General features: G+C 39.8%; 4 protein-coding genes across 4 annotated transcripts; 3 read left to right on the forward strand and 1 right to left on the reverse strand.

Moving 5' to 3' along the window:
- Positions 1-1,392: 1,392 nt before the first annotated feature.
- On the forward strand, positions 1,393-2,902 carry LOC138404136 (putative nuclease HARBI1). The gene is made up of 5 exons (XM_069507376.1): positions 1,393-1,412; positions 1,638-1,773; positions 1,855-1,996; positions 2,096-2,368; positions 2,794-2,902. Exons 1-5 carry the CDS (start codon positions 1,393-1,395, stop codon positions 2,874-2,876), a joined length of 654 nt encoding a protein of 217 aa, XP_069363477.1. The 3' UTR covers positions 2,877-2,902.
- A 1,056-nt stretch (positions 2,903-3,958) lies between these two features.
- On the reverse strand, positions 3,959-5,883 carry LOC138404137 (uncharacterized). The gene is made up of 5 exons (XM_069507377.1): positions 5,854-5,883; positions 5,401-5,473; positions 5,210-5,320; positions 4,714-4,836; positions 3,959-4,622 (listed from the first exon to the last, which is right to left on the reverse strand). Exons 1-5 carry the CDS (start codon positions 5,881-5,883, stop codon positions 4,279-4,281), a joined length of 681 nt encoding a protein of 226 aa, XP_069363478.1. The 3' UTR covers positions 3,959-4,278.
- A 1,384-nt stretch (positions 5,884-7,267) lies between these two features.
- Positions 7,268-8,721, forward strand: LOC117994113 (SCAN domain-containing protein 3-like). Its single transcript, XM_069507378.1, has 2 exons — positions 7,268-7,976; positions 8,312-8,721. The coding sequence occupies exons 1-2, from the start codon at positions 7,268-7,270 to the stop codon at positions 8,719-8,721; spliced, it is 1,119 nt and encodes a 372-aa protein (XP_069363479.1).
- Positions 8,722-12,031: 3,310 nt separating this feature from the next.
- LOC138404138 (110 kDa antigen-like) lies at positions 12,032-12,463 on the forward strand. Its single transcript, XM_069507379.1, has one exon. The coding sequence runs from the start codon at positions 12,032-12,034 to the stop codon at positions 12,461-12,463; it is 432 nt and encodes a 143-aa protein (XP_069363480.1).
- The last annotated feature ends 1,047 nt before the right edge of the window (positions 12,464-13,510 follow it).

Genomic DNA, 13,510 nt, shown 5'->3' on the forward strand with positions numbered 1-13,510 from the left:
TATTATTCCATCCCTTTTTCCCTTTTATTGTCGGGCAACAGTTAGCAGTCTGGTTTGATCCATAGATATGTGAGATTTCTTTATTTGTTACATTTTCTAGTCTGTCCTTTGGTTGTTCCATTGGAATTCTGAAATATACAATTTATACATTAATGATTTTCAATAATAATAAATTAAGAGTTAAGAGGATATACTGAAATGGTCTATTAAGTATAATAGGCTAACATATTTACTCTTACAAAACACTTATGATGAACCATTATAATTTGTAAAGTGTTATTGTGTTTGTGTATCATTATGTATTTAACTATGATATAGGTGTGTATTTTAATTTAAGAATTGTTTTGTTAAATTAGACTCCTGCCTATTTTGTTCAAATAAATGATTTTATTATAATGAGTCATTGTGTTATTTTATATTTCCAATAATCCATACTAATATTATAAATGCGAAAGTGTGTCTGCCTGTCTGTCTGCTAGCTTTTCACAGCCCAATAGTCTAACCGATTTAGATGAAATTTAGTACCTACAGAGTTAGCTTACATCCCGAGGATGGACACCGGCTACTTTTTATTCTGGAAAATCAAATAGTTCTCACAGGATTTTCAAAACCTAAATCCACACAGATGAAGTCGCGGGCAATAGTCATCCCATGACCTTGACTTGTATCTCACTGGTAACTACCATCTGCCAAGAGTCTTATAGATGTGAGGACGTAGAATAAATAGATAATAGCCGCATGTAGGACCTATTTGTAGGTACCTACTACCTACCTAAGTAGGTACCTATTCGTTTGCACAAGATGGTTTTAGGTAATAGGTAAGTACTTAGGTACTTACTTTTATGAATCCATCCATCGAATTAATCGGCTTTAGTGCTTCATTAAGCTGCTCGCACAAGTACAGCACATAATATTTGTCCATCCGAAACAAGTGTCGGAACTCAGCGTCGGGAAATTCAAAGGGATTACTTCCATCACTAATTACGTGCTCATGTTATTTTCGTTCTAAATTCTCTATTTCAAACTAATAAAAAAAGCGCGAGACATGTTTTTTGATCTTTTAATAATTGAGTTAAAGTTCTATGAGCATTATACCCACCTCAAATCTCGAGGATAAAATTATCCCTCTCAAATGTCAAAAAAGGACAGTTTATCTTCTTTTATTTGGCCCCATGCTATAGACGGTGGATAAATAGTCCCCCGAGTCCCCGTGAAATGTCAAACGGGGATAAACTTCTCCTCTCCCCTGTTGCGGTGCTCTGAGGGGTGGAGAAGTTAATGTTATCTCCTGTGCCGTGCAGCTGCCAGACAGGCAGTTAGCCAACGGTAAGAATACCTAATATTTATGATCAACCTAAATCAAATTATATTATAGTAGGTAGGTACTAGATGATGCCCGCCACTTCATCCACGTAAGGTTTTTAAAAATCCCGTGGGAACTCTGATTTTTCGGGATAAAAAGTAATCTATGTCTGTCTCCAAGATGCAAACAGTCTGTATCAAGCAGATGATGCTCTCAACTTAGTCTACGTGGATTTAGCAGACAGTCAGACACACTTTCACATTTATAATAGGTATAAGTATAAGCATGAATTCAATTCAGTAAATTAATATAATTTTATTATTTTTCTACTTAGGTTCTACAGAAAGTATGGAATACCGGGAGTGGTGGGCTGTATAGATGGCAGTCATTTCAAAATAGTTGTTCCTCCAAAAGAAGAGGAACATTGGTATTATAGCCGCAAACACTATCATTCTTTAAACGTTCAGATGGTAATTATAATATTATGGAGATATTTGTTATATTATTATTCATAGATGAACAATTAAACAATTTAAATGTTGTGTTTTCAGGTATGTGATGATGAATACCGAATTTTAAGCGTTAATCCCAAGTTTGGAGGTGCAAATCACGATTCCTTCATATGGGAAAACAGTGATTTGAACACTTACATTCAATCTCTGCACCAGAATGGAGAAGTGGTCTGGCTATTAGGTATGGTATCCACAAGTAAACTTTAAAAGATTTCAGTACCTAGGTACATTTATATTATATCAGTAGCATTATCTAACATAGGTACATTTTTCATTCTAGGAGACTCTGGATATCCTCAACGCCCGTGGCTGATGACACCGATTTTAGATGCTACCCAGGGTTCACCAGAAGCCTACTATAATGAGAAGCATATGAGAGCCCGGGTAGTCATCGAAAACACATTTTCAAGACTTAAAAATCGGTGGCGTTATCTTCACAAGGACAGAACTCTCCATTACAGGCCACTAAAATGTTCACGCATTATTCTGGCGTGTTCTGTATTACATAATTTAATGATTAATTTTGGCATTGAGGACACAGAGGAAGACACGGGTAGGTGTTGTAATTTTAAGACAATAATCCATACTAAAATTATAAATGTGAAAGTGTGTCCGTCTGTCTGCTAACTTTTCACGGTCCAACAGTTTAACCGACGGATGAAATTTATTACTGAGTTAGCTTACATCCCGGGGTAGGACATAGGCTACTCTTTATCCCGAAAAATTAAAGTTTCCATGGAATTTTTAAATCCACGCGGATAAAGTCGCGGGCATCATTTAGTTATAATATACATACAATAATAATACTGGATAAATTACCTTTGTAATGATGAGAGTAAAATTATTAAAATCGGTTCAGTTCATCGATTAGAACCAAATGAAGCTTTCCTCTTTATAGTACCTATTATTAGATTGAATCTTATCAATTTGCAATTTTCATTAAGGAACAAATTTAATAAATTTATGAATTATTTCTAGGTCAGGAACTTCAAAACATGGAAGATGTATCTGGCCCAATTAGTTACTTGGAAAGAGAAGCTACTTCTGACTTAACACATTGATGGACAGTAACGTCCACGGACGTTCAGATAGTAAATAATGATACGACAGAACGCCTGAAGACGTCAACGCCTGTACTCGTGTCACGGCAGTACGTCTGAGGGCGCTTGATTTTCAATACTTTTACAAGGAAGAACATGTTGTAGTGTCACCGCAAAAGTAATGCGGCTTTCCTACTGTCATCGTACATAGTTCTACAACATGTCAAGTTACACACACATTGACAGAATTCCGGTACCCCTCTCCCCGCACAGTACGCTCGTGGGCGTCGTGTTTTCATACATTTAGTCACGTAGTGCGCGTCGGCGGGAGGATTAGTGTCACCTCATACTTTCGCGCGCAAATAACGGTTCGAGTGGTAAGTTATCAACGTATTTTTGTGTTTTTATTTATCGAAACATTCAAATTCAATTCATGTAACTTACGTATAAGGTAATTGTGCTTCTAATATTAGTAGTTGCTTGTTTTGAATGCAGTTTTTTGGTATTGAAACAATAATGAATTTATCTACAGATGGCGCCTGGAGATCCGTACGAAAGGGAACAAAAACGGTTGTTAGAATTGTTCAATGAAGTTGAAACTCCGGAATCTAGTGAAGATCCATATGCTGATGATGGGGAATACGGGTCCGACAAGGACTACTATCCTTCAGGCGACGCCTATATGCGTTCTGTCACTCAACAACATTGTACATACAACCGCATTGCCACTACGCCCATAGGCAATGTATGAGAATAAGAAGTGTCATTTAGGAAGAAATTCTTAACTTGTACTGTCCACCAACGTGTTAATTAGAGGTAGAATATTGAGAGACCAATTAGTTAGAAGGTTGCAATAGTGAATAAATTTTTATTTCTGACATAAAGATCTTCACATATTGGAAACATAGACTTGACGGCGGTGCCTAGAATGTGCGTTGATAGATAGTCAGCCAGACAAGTCTTTTTATGTATAGTATTGTATAGATTACCATTAGCTACCTTATACCTACCTTCCACTTATGTACTGATTTATTTTATTGTATAAATGTAAATAATTTTATTGTTAAGTATTTTAATATGTTAATAAATAAAATTGATTTAAATTAGATAAAACCGTTCTTTTATTAAATAATAATTCTTAAATTGTATTACAAACCAGGTGCTTTAACTGCCTATTTAACTAATTGAAAATATAGTCTTTTTCACATAGCATTGCTAGCATGGCATTTTTTGGCTGATTTAATAGCAAAATTACATATTCTGTCTATGAATGCATGCTATATAAAGCCAAAGAGTATACAAACATGTAAATAAATCATGTGAAACGTATATAATTTTCTATGACACTGTTAAATACCACATTACCCATGCTAATCTAATCTAACAAACTAATTAATCTTATAAATTAAATAACTAATCTAAACTAATCTTTACAATACTTAGTTGCTATCTTATCTAATATGTCTAGAGCTCTTAATCCTACTGCTTGCCACTGCGTCTGAACCTGCACTTCCATCTCCCTGATCCTATTTTGCTCTCTTCTCAAGTCCATGTAGTCCCTATGCTGTTCTATTTTAAATTTTCTCCAAAATTCTTCTGCTTGGAGGAAATGTTCGGCTGCCTGCTGTGTGTGTGCTGGCCTCACTCTTTTTCGTTGCGATCCTCGAGCTTGTGTTGGTCTTCCTCGGCGAGGTGTAGTTTGCCCGGATAGAGCAGGCTCGAGTCGCCGAGCAGTTGAGGGCCTAGTTGGAGTGCGCATGCCCGGATCTGCAAAAATATGTTATAAAAGTCATTATAGTAATGAAATTATTAAAAAATTTATATATTCACGTATCTTTAAAGATCCAATCTATTTCACCTTCCACTTGTGACTCCGCAAATGTAAAAAGCGGAGTTGCAGGCCTTGTCTGAGGTGGTACCGCTGCAGCTGGGGCAGTGTAGGATGTTGATGGCCCTGCAGTCTCATTCCAAGGTTGAGATCCTTATCCTTATCCTTTCTTTGCTTGAGTACAGTTACAAATGGTGGTATAATATAATAACAAACAATATATTATAACATGTAATTTGTGATAATGACTTATTTTTAATTTATGGTAGTGATTTCTATTATTTATATAGAAAAATACTAGACGATACCCGCAACTACGTCCACGTTGATTTAAATTTTTAAAAAATCCTGTGGGCACTCTTTGATTTTCTGGGATAACAAATAAGCCTTAGTCCGGCAAAGGCCACGTGATGCAAGCTATCTCTGTACCAAATTTTATTAAAATTCGTTTAACGGATGAACTGTAAGATAGACAGACATACGGACACACACTTTCGCATTTATAATATAAGTATGGATGTCTCACCATGAACTTCTTCCTCTATAAAGCCCAGAGGCGGAGAACACATAGCTCTTCTCTGTGATGGTAGCTCTGGTGAGGCAATATTAGTAATTAATACCTCTGGTGTAAGTGGAACTGCAAAATAAAATAAAATAAACACAATATGACGATACTGTTTATTACTGATATGCTGAAATTCCACAACCACAACTTACTTTCTACGAATTGTGAGAGCAAAGATGGAGTGCCTTGCTCAACCATCATAGAGTCTGGCTCATTATGAATCCCCTGTAAGAAAATACAATTTGAGACATTAAAGCGTCAAAACAAATAAAAATCTGTTTAAGAATCGTACATATTTATATACAATTTGGTATAGTAATCTTGTTTTGAAAGTTGAAAATACTAATTATTGTTCAAGAACGCTTTTTTAATGATGTAAACACAATTTTTTTTAGATTTTTTCCTTTAATTTTGCTATAGAACATACCTACCTGCTAAATTTCATGATTCTAGGTAAACGGGAAGTACCCTATAGGTTTCTTGACAGACAAGGCAGACAGATGGACAGGCGGACAACAAAGTGATCCTATAAAGGTGCTTTTTACTTTTGTAGTACGGAACCCTAATAATATACCAGCGATTAGTATAAGTAAAGAAATTTAAACCTGTGACAACCCAGCCCAGCGTTGCCACATCTACGTCTTTTTACGTAGATCTACTAACTTTAGGCCTTTCTTGCAAACCTACGAACTTCAGTCCCAAAATCTACGTATTTTTTATTAAATTGTACAAATTTGTAATCAAACAAAGTTTTTTTCATTCATGAAAAAAGTTATTAAAAAAAGTTCCCTTTTACACAGTCACATCAATAGAGGTGAGACGGATGACTGTGTAAAATGGAACGTTTGCTTAATGCTTTACAGAAACTGTCACTAGTGTCACTGCCAGTAACATAACCTATAATATATTTCGTTGTGTTATTGGTCTGTGCTGTCCTGTGTTACTGTTTCCTGTTTCGCTTTCGATTCAAATTCAAACGGATTTGAAGCTGTTGTTTTGTATAGTGATTTAATTTTCATGTTTCATGTTGATTTGATTTCTAAATATGGAAATAAGCAGTGACAGTGATGAAGAGCGGAATGTTGCTACTCGTACTCCCACTAAAAAACCACGGAAAATGCATTACGATCAAAAATATAATAAGTCGTGGGAAAAGGACAAAAAATATTCGGGGTGGGTTAGAAAAAGCATCAAAGGGGAATGCTATTTTTATTGTGTATCATGTAAATCTGACTTGAAATGTGGTGGAGGTAAAAGGGTTCTAGACAAACATGCAGACTCTACGAAACATAAGTTTAATATTAAAGGTGCTGGTGGTGTGGTTTTAATATTTACTTGCTTTTCTAATAAAGTGTAAGAATGAAATAGGTAGATTATGTAAATATTCCTTTGCTTGTTTCCTTATTCATTATTGTGAATAGTGAGTGTCAAGGAGGGTTATTATGGTTTCAGTTTCAGTATTGTTTTTTCTACAGCCTACCTGCATGACAAAATAATGTGCAGTCATGTGTATTGATGCGTTTATTTTCACTTTCAGGTGCAGTACATCAACTAACTATTACTTCAATGTTACCCGAGTCTGCATCAAAGTCATTCACAGATAAAATTAAGTATGGAGAAATTAAGCTGGCATGTTTCTTAGCAGAGCACAATCTACCATTTAGTTTAGCAGCAGATCTGAAGAACCTTATCCAATCAATTGCCCCAGATTCAAAGATTACACCCGAATTAACTTTTGGAAGAACAAAGGCAAATGCTATCGTTACAAATGTAACTGGTAAAGTTGCAGAAAACCAATTGATTGAATTGTTACAAAACAATAAGTTTTCACTAATAGTTGATGAGAGCACAGACAGATCAACTACTAAACATTTGGCACTTATTGTAAGAACTGCTGTTGATTTTCATGTTGAAGATAGTTTCCTTTGTCTAATACCAGTTGTTGATGGCACTGCTACAGCCTTACACACTGCATGTACAAAATATTTTGATGAGAAGAATATTCCATACAAGGAAAACATGGTTGGATTTGCAGCGGACGGAACTAACTCAATGTTCGGTCAACATCATTCTCTGTCCACATTGTTTGCAAAAGATATTCCAAATCTTTTTCTAATGAAATGCATATGTCACTCTTTTCACCTTTGTGCCTCATATGCTTGCAAAAAATTACCTCGAGGTGTGGAAGACTTTGCTCGAGATGTATATAACTACATACAGAATAGTCCAAAACGCATTGGAGACTACAAAGAGTTTCAATATTTTGTTAATGTTAAACCATACAAACTATTACACCCAGCCCAAACAAGGTGGCTGTCTTTGTTACAAGTTGTGAAAAGGCTTCTAGAACAACTACCAGCATTAAAACTTTATTTTCAAAGTGCTGTGCTTACTGACAGATTGCTTGCAGCTCAATCAATCCTCGATAAATGTTTGGAACCAACCACAGAATTATATTTAGAATTTTTAAATTTTGTGTTGCCATACTTCAATAATTTAAACAAAGAAATGCAATGTGAAAGCCCAAAACTCTACTTGCTATATGAAAAAGTTTTTACAACCTACAAGACTATACTGGAATGTTTTGTGAAGCCACAATATTTGGAATTAACTGAACAGGAAAAAATAAGCTGTCATGACAAAGCTTTAGCATTAGAAACAAAAATATTGAATATTGATTTTGCAAAAACTGAAAACCATTTATCCCTGGAAGACTTGTACTTAGGAGGCAATGTTACTGCTTTAATTATTCAGAACAGAAATAGTTTTCAACCAGATAAAATAAAACATTTCAGACATAAATGTCTTGAATTTTACATTGAAAGTCTAAATCAAATAAAAAATCGCTTCCCCTTTGAAGATGAGCACAGACAAAGGCTGAAGAACTTAAGGTTTATAAACCCTGACACATTGCTGGACCTAAATTTAAAACGTTTTGTACCATCTATAGCTCATTTGGGGCAAATGTTTCCAGGTAATATTTTTATTTAACTTCAAATATTTTATTTATGAGTTGAGTGTATGTGCTTTACTCAGTTTTCATTTTATTATCTCTATTTTCAGGATTATGTCCAACAGATCTGACGGAATTAGACAGGGAATGGAGGACTCTAAGAAACACAAATATTCCATTTCAAGAGGAACAGCTAATTAAAGCAGACGAGTTTTGGCGTCATATTTCAAAAATAAAAAATAGCGATTCATCTCGAATGTTTCCTTTAGTGGCCCAATTTGCACAAAATTTATTAACATTGCCACACAGCAGCGCCAATGTGGAGCGGCTGTTTTCTGCAATAAACCTAATGAAAACAAACATTCGTAATAGACTTTCGACTGAAACGCTTAGTGGCCTACTATATACAAAAAGTTTTATTAAAAAAAACAGTGAACCTTCACAAGAGCACTTGAAATTATTTAACAAATATATGTATAAATTTAATTTGCCTGAAGCTGAAATCGATAACATTGAATAAATTGTATAACAAAACACTCGTTTTATTTAGTTTTTGGCTATCCTTCTCTCTTCATTTTTTTTCAGAATTAAAGTACGTAGATCTACGAACTTTTGATCCGAAATTTTTACTAAATCTACGTCTTTTTTTAATGTGGTCTACGTCTTTTTCAAAATCCGAGTTGGCAACACTGACCCAGCCTCTTCCACTGCCAAGCCCGTCGCTACTTGCACACCGATCAGATTTAGAACTCTTTGTTCTAAATCTGTTAGTTTGCAGTAAGTAGCAGCACCACCACCAGTACCAGTAGCTGATCTATGCAGACGAGCAGCTTTTTTCTTGGTATTATTTTTGAAATCACTCCACACCTTAATCAAGCATAAAGAAGCAAACATTTTATAAATTAGTGACCACAACCTCAAAATAGGTGAACATAAAATATACATTTTACTAACTTTTTTCCATTTCTCAGGAGTTTTAGTGTCACCACTGCCATCACTATTCAGTAGCACAGCCAGTTCCTCCCACTTACTAAGAGTAGAGATTCTGCCTCTTGCATTGGAGGATGGCTTGCTAAGGTCTCCATGCCTAAAAAGCAATAAACTCGTTTCAAAGTTCACCCACTTATAAAATAAAAACAGAAATAACTTTAATTCCACTTACTGCTCCATGAATGTTACCATCAAATCAAATTGCGAAGGACTCGTCTTCATTTTTCTGGTATTTATTATTTTTATAATTTTAAAACAACACCTAATTTAATCGCACAACCGCCGACCGCGTAAACATAAACAAACGATATTACCACCTTAATTTTGATAGACAGCTGCTTCCATACAATCACTTCATAGAAATTTCATTCTGAATTTGGTTGGTTTATATCACGACGCCAACATTACAAAAATAATAAACGCCATTCACGGTGAGTACACGCGTATGGGCTGGTTAGCTTCGGTGGTAACTCACACTCGCTTGCTCGCGATTCTCGATGCGTTTGAGGTTAGCTCGATTAACGCAGTAGTGAAGTCATTCGAATAATTTTGTGGAACTCCCACTCGGCACACAGGTTCCGTGAGTACACTAGGCTAAGCGCAGCATAGGTCCACACCCCCGTCACCCAAGGGCGGGGAATCACATTAGGGTCACACCTTAGGTACTCACCTCCCTGCGTAGGCAGGGGGGACCTTTTGAGCCACCGGGTCCACTATGGGCCCCAACCAACCCGCTCCCGGGCCCCATTAGGGCCCGGAGTTCCCCCAGACCTTCTATAAAGACGTCGACATGAGTGCTCTCATCGCCGACCTCGCGACCCGAGACCCTAACTACCTTAAAAAATTTAAGGTACATCCGAGTCGGACGCCTACGCGCTTCGACCGTCCCCCGGCATCTCCTCCCTCGGCCACGGCCATGGAGGACGATACCCCGACCGTGACACCGACCGACATTAAGGAGCCTCACTCCAAAACCCCAGCCAGGCCTTCAGCCCAAAAACCGATCCCGACCAAGGAGCCTCACTCCGAAACGTCCCCAGCCTCCTCTGAAACAGAGGAATTCACGACGGTGCAGACGAAGGCCCAGAAGCGAAAGCTGAAGGCCTCTAAGTCCCACGTAAACCCACCTAAAAAGGTGGGCGTTGCAGCCCAAGGCAGAGCCCGGTACCCAACCCACAACCTCCCAAGCGACCCCCGAGGAGGAGTCGGAAGACTCCCCCATGGAGGAACCGCCAAGGGAAAAAGTCCCTCCTCTCTTCATCAGAGAGAAACTCAGCTGGCAGCGTATCCTGCCATTATTAGACCAGCAGGGTATCTCCTTCGCGAGTGCCCGCTCGACCGCTGTAGGCATTAAAGTTCAATGCCCAACTTCAGGCGACCATCGCCTTCTTACTAAGACTCTCCGCCAAGAGAATGTAGGGTTCCATACCTACGCTCTTCCCGACGAACGCGTTCTACGCGTAGTTATCCGCGGCCTTCCGAAAGAGCTTAACACCGACCACGTCATAAAGACAGACCTCCTTTCCCAGGAGCTGCCAGTCCTAGAAGTTCACAGGATGTACCATCCTAGAACCAAAGCTCCCTACGAGATGGTGCTCGTAACCCTCGAACTTACCCCCGCGGGTAAGAAAATCAACAATATCACATCGGTGTGTCGCCTCACGGGTCTTAAAATAGAGCCCCTCCGTAACCGCGGCATCCTGCCGGCCGGCCAGTGCCATCGCTGCCAGATGTACGGCCATTCCGCAAGGAATTGTTTCGCCCACCCTAGGTGCGTTTAGTGCCTAGGGGACCACGGCACCTCCGACTGCCCCAGGAAGCAACCAACCGAGGAGCCCCCGAGCTGCGTTCTTTGCAGGTCTCAAGGGCATACCGCGAACTATCGCGGATGCCCTAAAGCCCCCAAGGAGCAAAAGCGAAGGGTCAAACCGGCCGGCCGCATATCTGCTGCAGCTCCCCAACCCGCCCAGAAATTCGTCCCTGCGCCGGCTCCGGCCACCAACGCATGGGAAAAACCCCTTCCCAGGGCTAACCCCCCTGCGCCCAAGCCCACCCAGGCACCCCCGGCCAAGCCCGCCCAACCAGCCCCGACCAAGCCCGCCCAACCAGCCCCGACTAAGGCTTCCGCGCCTACGTCTAAGCTCCAGCCCTAGCCAGAGCAACCTCTCCAGACATCCGCAGTGACTAACGCTGCAGATAATCTTGGGTTAATTCAAACTGTCCTCGCCTCCATTAATATAGTGGAGATGGAAGTTTTTGGACCGGACCTTCAGAAAGGATCCCGCCTCAGCGATTTCCCAACACTTGGGCCTTCTTATTTCGATTAACAATCTCAATAAAACCTATAATGGATAGTACGACCAAAGGTAGATTGAAACCCCATTCCTCAGTTGTCGCGTTCTACAACGCGAACGGCCTTATCGACCAAATGGACGAAGTCCGCGAATTTGTATGTGCACATCAAACCGACATTCTCCTAGTGCAAGAGACCTTCTTGAAACCCAGTAGAAGTAATCCTAGAATTGCCTCACGGCGGGAGCAGTATACCGGACGATACTGCCAGCTTGCCTTCATTGGCTGTTAGTCTGGAACAGTCCGACCGCGCCAGTACGGTGCACGTGAGGTGGTGGCCTCCTGGAGGGCCCGCACTAGGTTAGTCGAGCGTTCCTCTCGCTACCTGCGCACACCAACCGCGTGTTACTCTCTGCTGGGTGGTTCCTACCCCTACCCACTCCTCACTTTCCATCCCTGGGAGAGCGTGTCCCTCGGGACCACTCAAAAGGTCTGATAGGGCATTAGGGTCGATAGGGAGGTAGGGAGGTAGGGAAAGAAGACCAAAGATGAGCCACATCGAGACCAGGAGCAGGAAGGCCAAGAAGGACTCATCCGAGGAAGAATCCGCGCAAACCAACAGTACGGACCTTACCGGCAACACAAAGAGTACGGATAACTCTGACCGAACCGCCAGTACCGACCAAACTGAAAGCACGGAACAAACAATAACGATGGAACACAATCAAAAGAAACAACCTAGAAGAAAGCCAACTGGTTCACGCACCTCTATGAGCAGACGCGCCGAACTAGAAGCCAGCATACAAGCCCAAGAAAAAAAGCTAGAAGCAGCAAAAATCGAGGCCGAGCTAGCCCAAAAAAGACTAGAGCTAACACAACTGGCAGACAGCTCTGACCAAGAGGAAGACCCAGAGCAGATCGAGAGAGTAAACAACTGGGTCAGCAAAACCCCACCTGCCCCTCGAGAAAATGAAGCCTGAATAGTTAACATTATGAAAGCTTTACAACAACATAAAATAGAAGTCGCACCAAGAAAAGCGCCAACCTACATGAGCGACCTTCCATATTTCGACGGTGATCCCATCAACTGGATCCCATTCAGCAAACATTTCACCAGTACAGCATCAAACTTCATGGACATAGAAAATATAGCGAGGATAAGAAGAGCCCTCAAAGGACAAGCCAAAGAAGCAGTCAAGTCACTGTTATATACAAGCTCAACTCCGGACAATATCCTGAAAGAACTAGAAAGGCGATTCGGACCACCAACATACATCATAAAGGGACTACTAGCTGAACTACACAAGCTGCCTAAAATGACTGAAGACCTGAGAGGTATAGGAGCCTTCGCCAGCGCAGTTTTAATGCAGTAGACACCATCAAACAACTGGACCGAACGGAATATCTATATGCCACCGAAATAGCTGACAAAATAATCGACAAAATGAATACGCTGGTCAGATTCAGATGGCAAGAGTTTAGAGCAGACAGAAAGAGAGAGCCTACGCTCAGCCTGCTCTCCGAATTTTTAACCAAAATGTCGAACGACTTCGACGAACCTGGCCCAAGCTATTAGAGAACAAAACTGGAAAACAACAAACGCCCATTCCGAAAAGCGAAAGTCAACGTCGTCCAAATAGAGTGAGTCGGAGCACGTCAGACGACGATTACGACAGCGAATTTGAAGAAGAAATGAAGATAGTGCTAGCCGCCTGCGCAATCGACGAAGAAAAGTGCCTCTTGTGCGAACAGGCACACGACATAACGAATTTTACAGGACAACATTAAGCGACTTATAAATAGATAGCGGATAATTTTATTAGAGATTGTAGTTCGAGGGATTAGTTATATAGATAGGTAGAAAGATAAATAGATAGTTAAGTAGTTAGATAGAAAGACATAATAGATATAAATGTAAAATATTCAATAGAATAGATTAAATAGATAGAGATCTGATTCGTTAAAGCCTAGATATATGTATTGGGTTGAAATTGCTTTACCTACTACCAAAAGAGCACCAGCAAGTA

Source organism: Maniola hyperantus, chromosome 26 (genome assembly GCF_902806685.2).
Source record: "Maniola hyperantus chromosome 26, iAphHyp1.2, whole genome shotgun sequence".
NCBI classification, from domain to species: domain Eukaryota; kingdom Metazoa; phylum Arthropoda; class Insecta; order Lepidoptera; family Nymphalidae; genus Maniola; species Maniola hyperantus.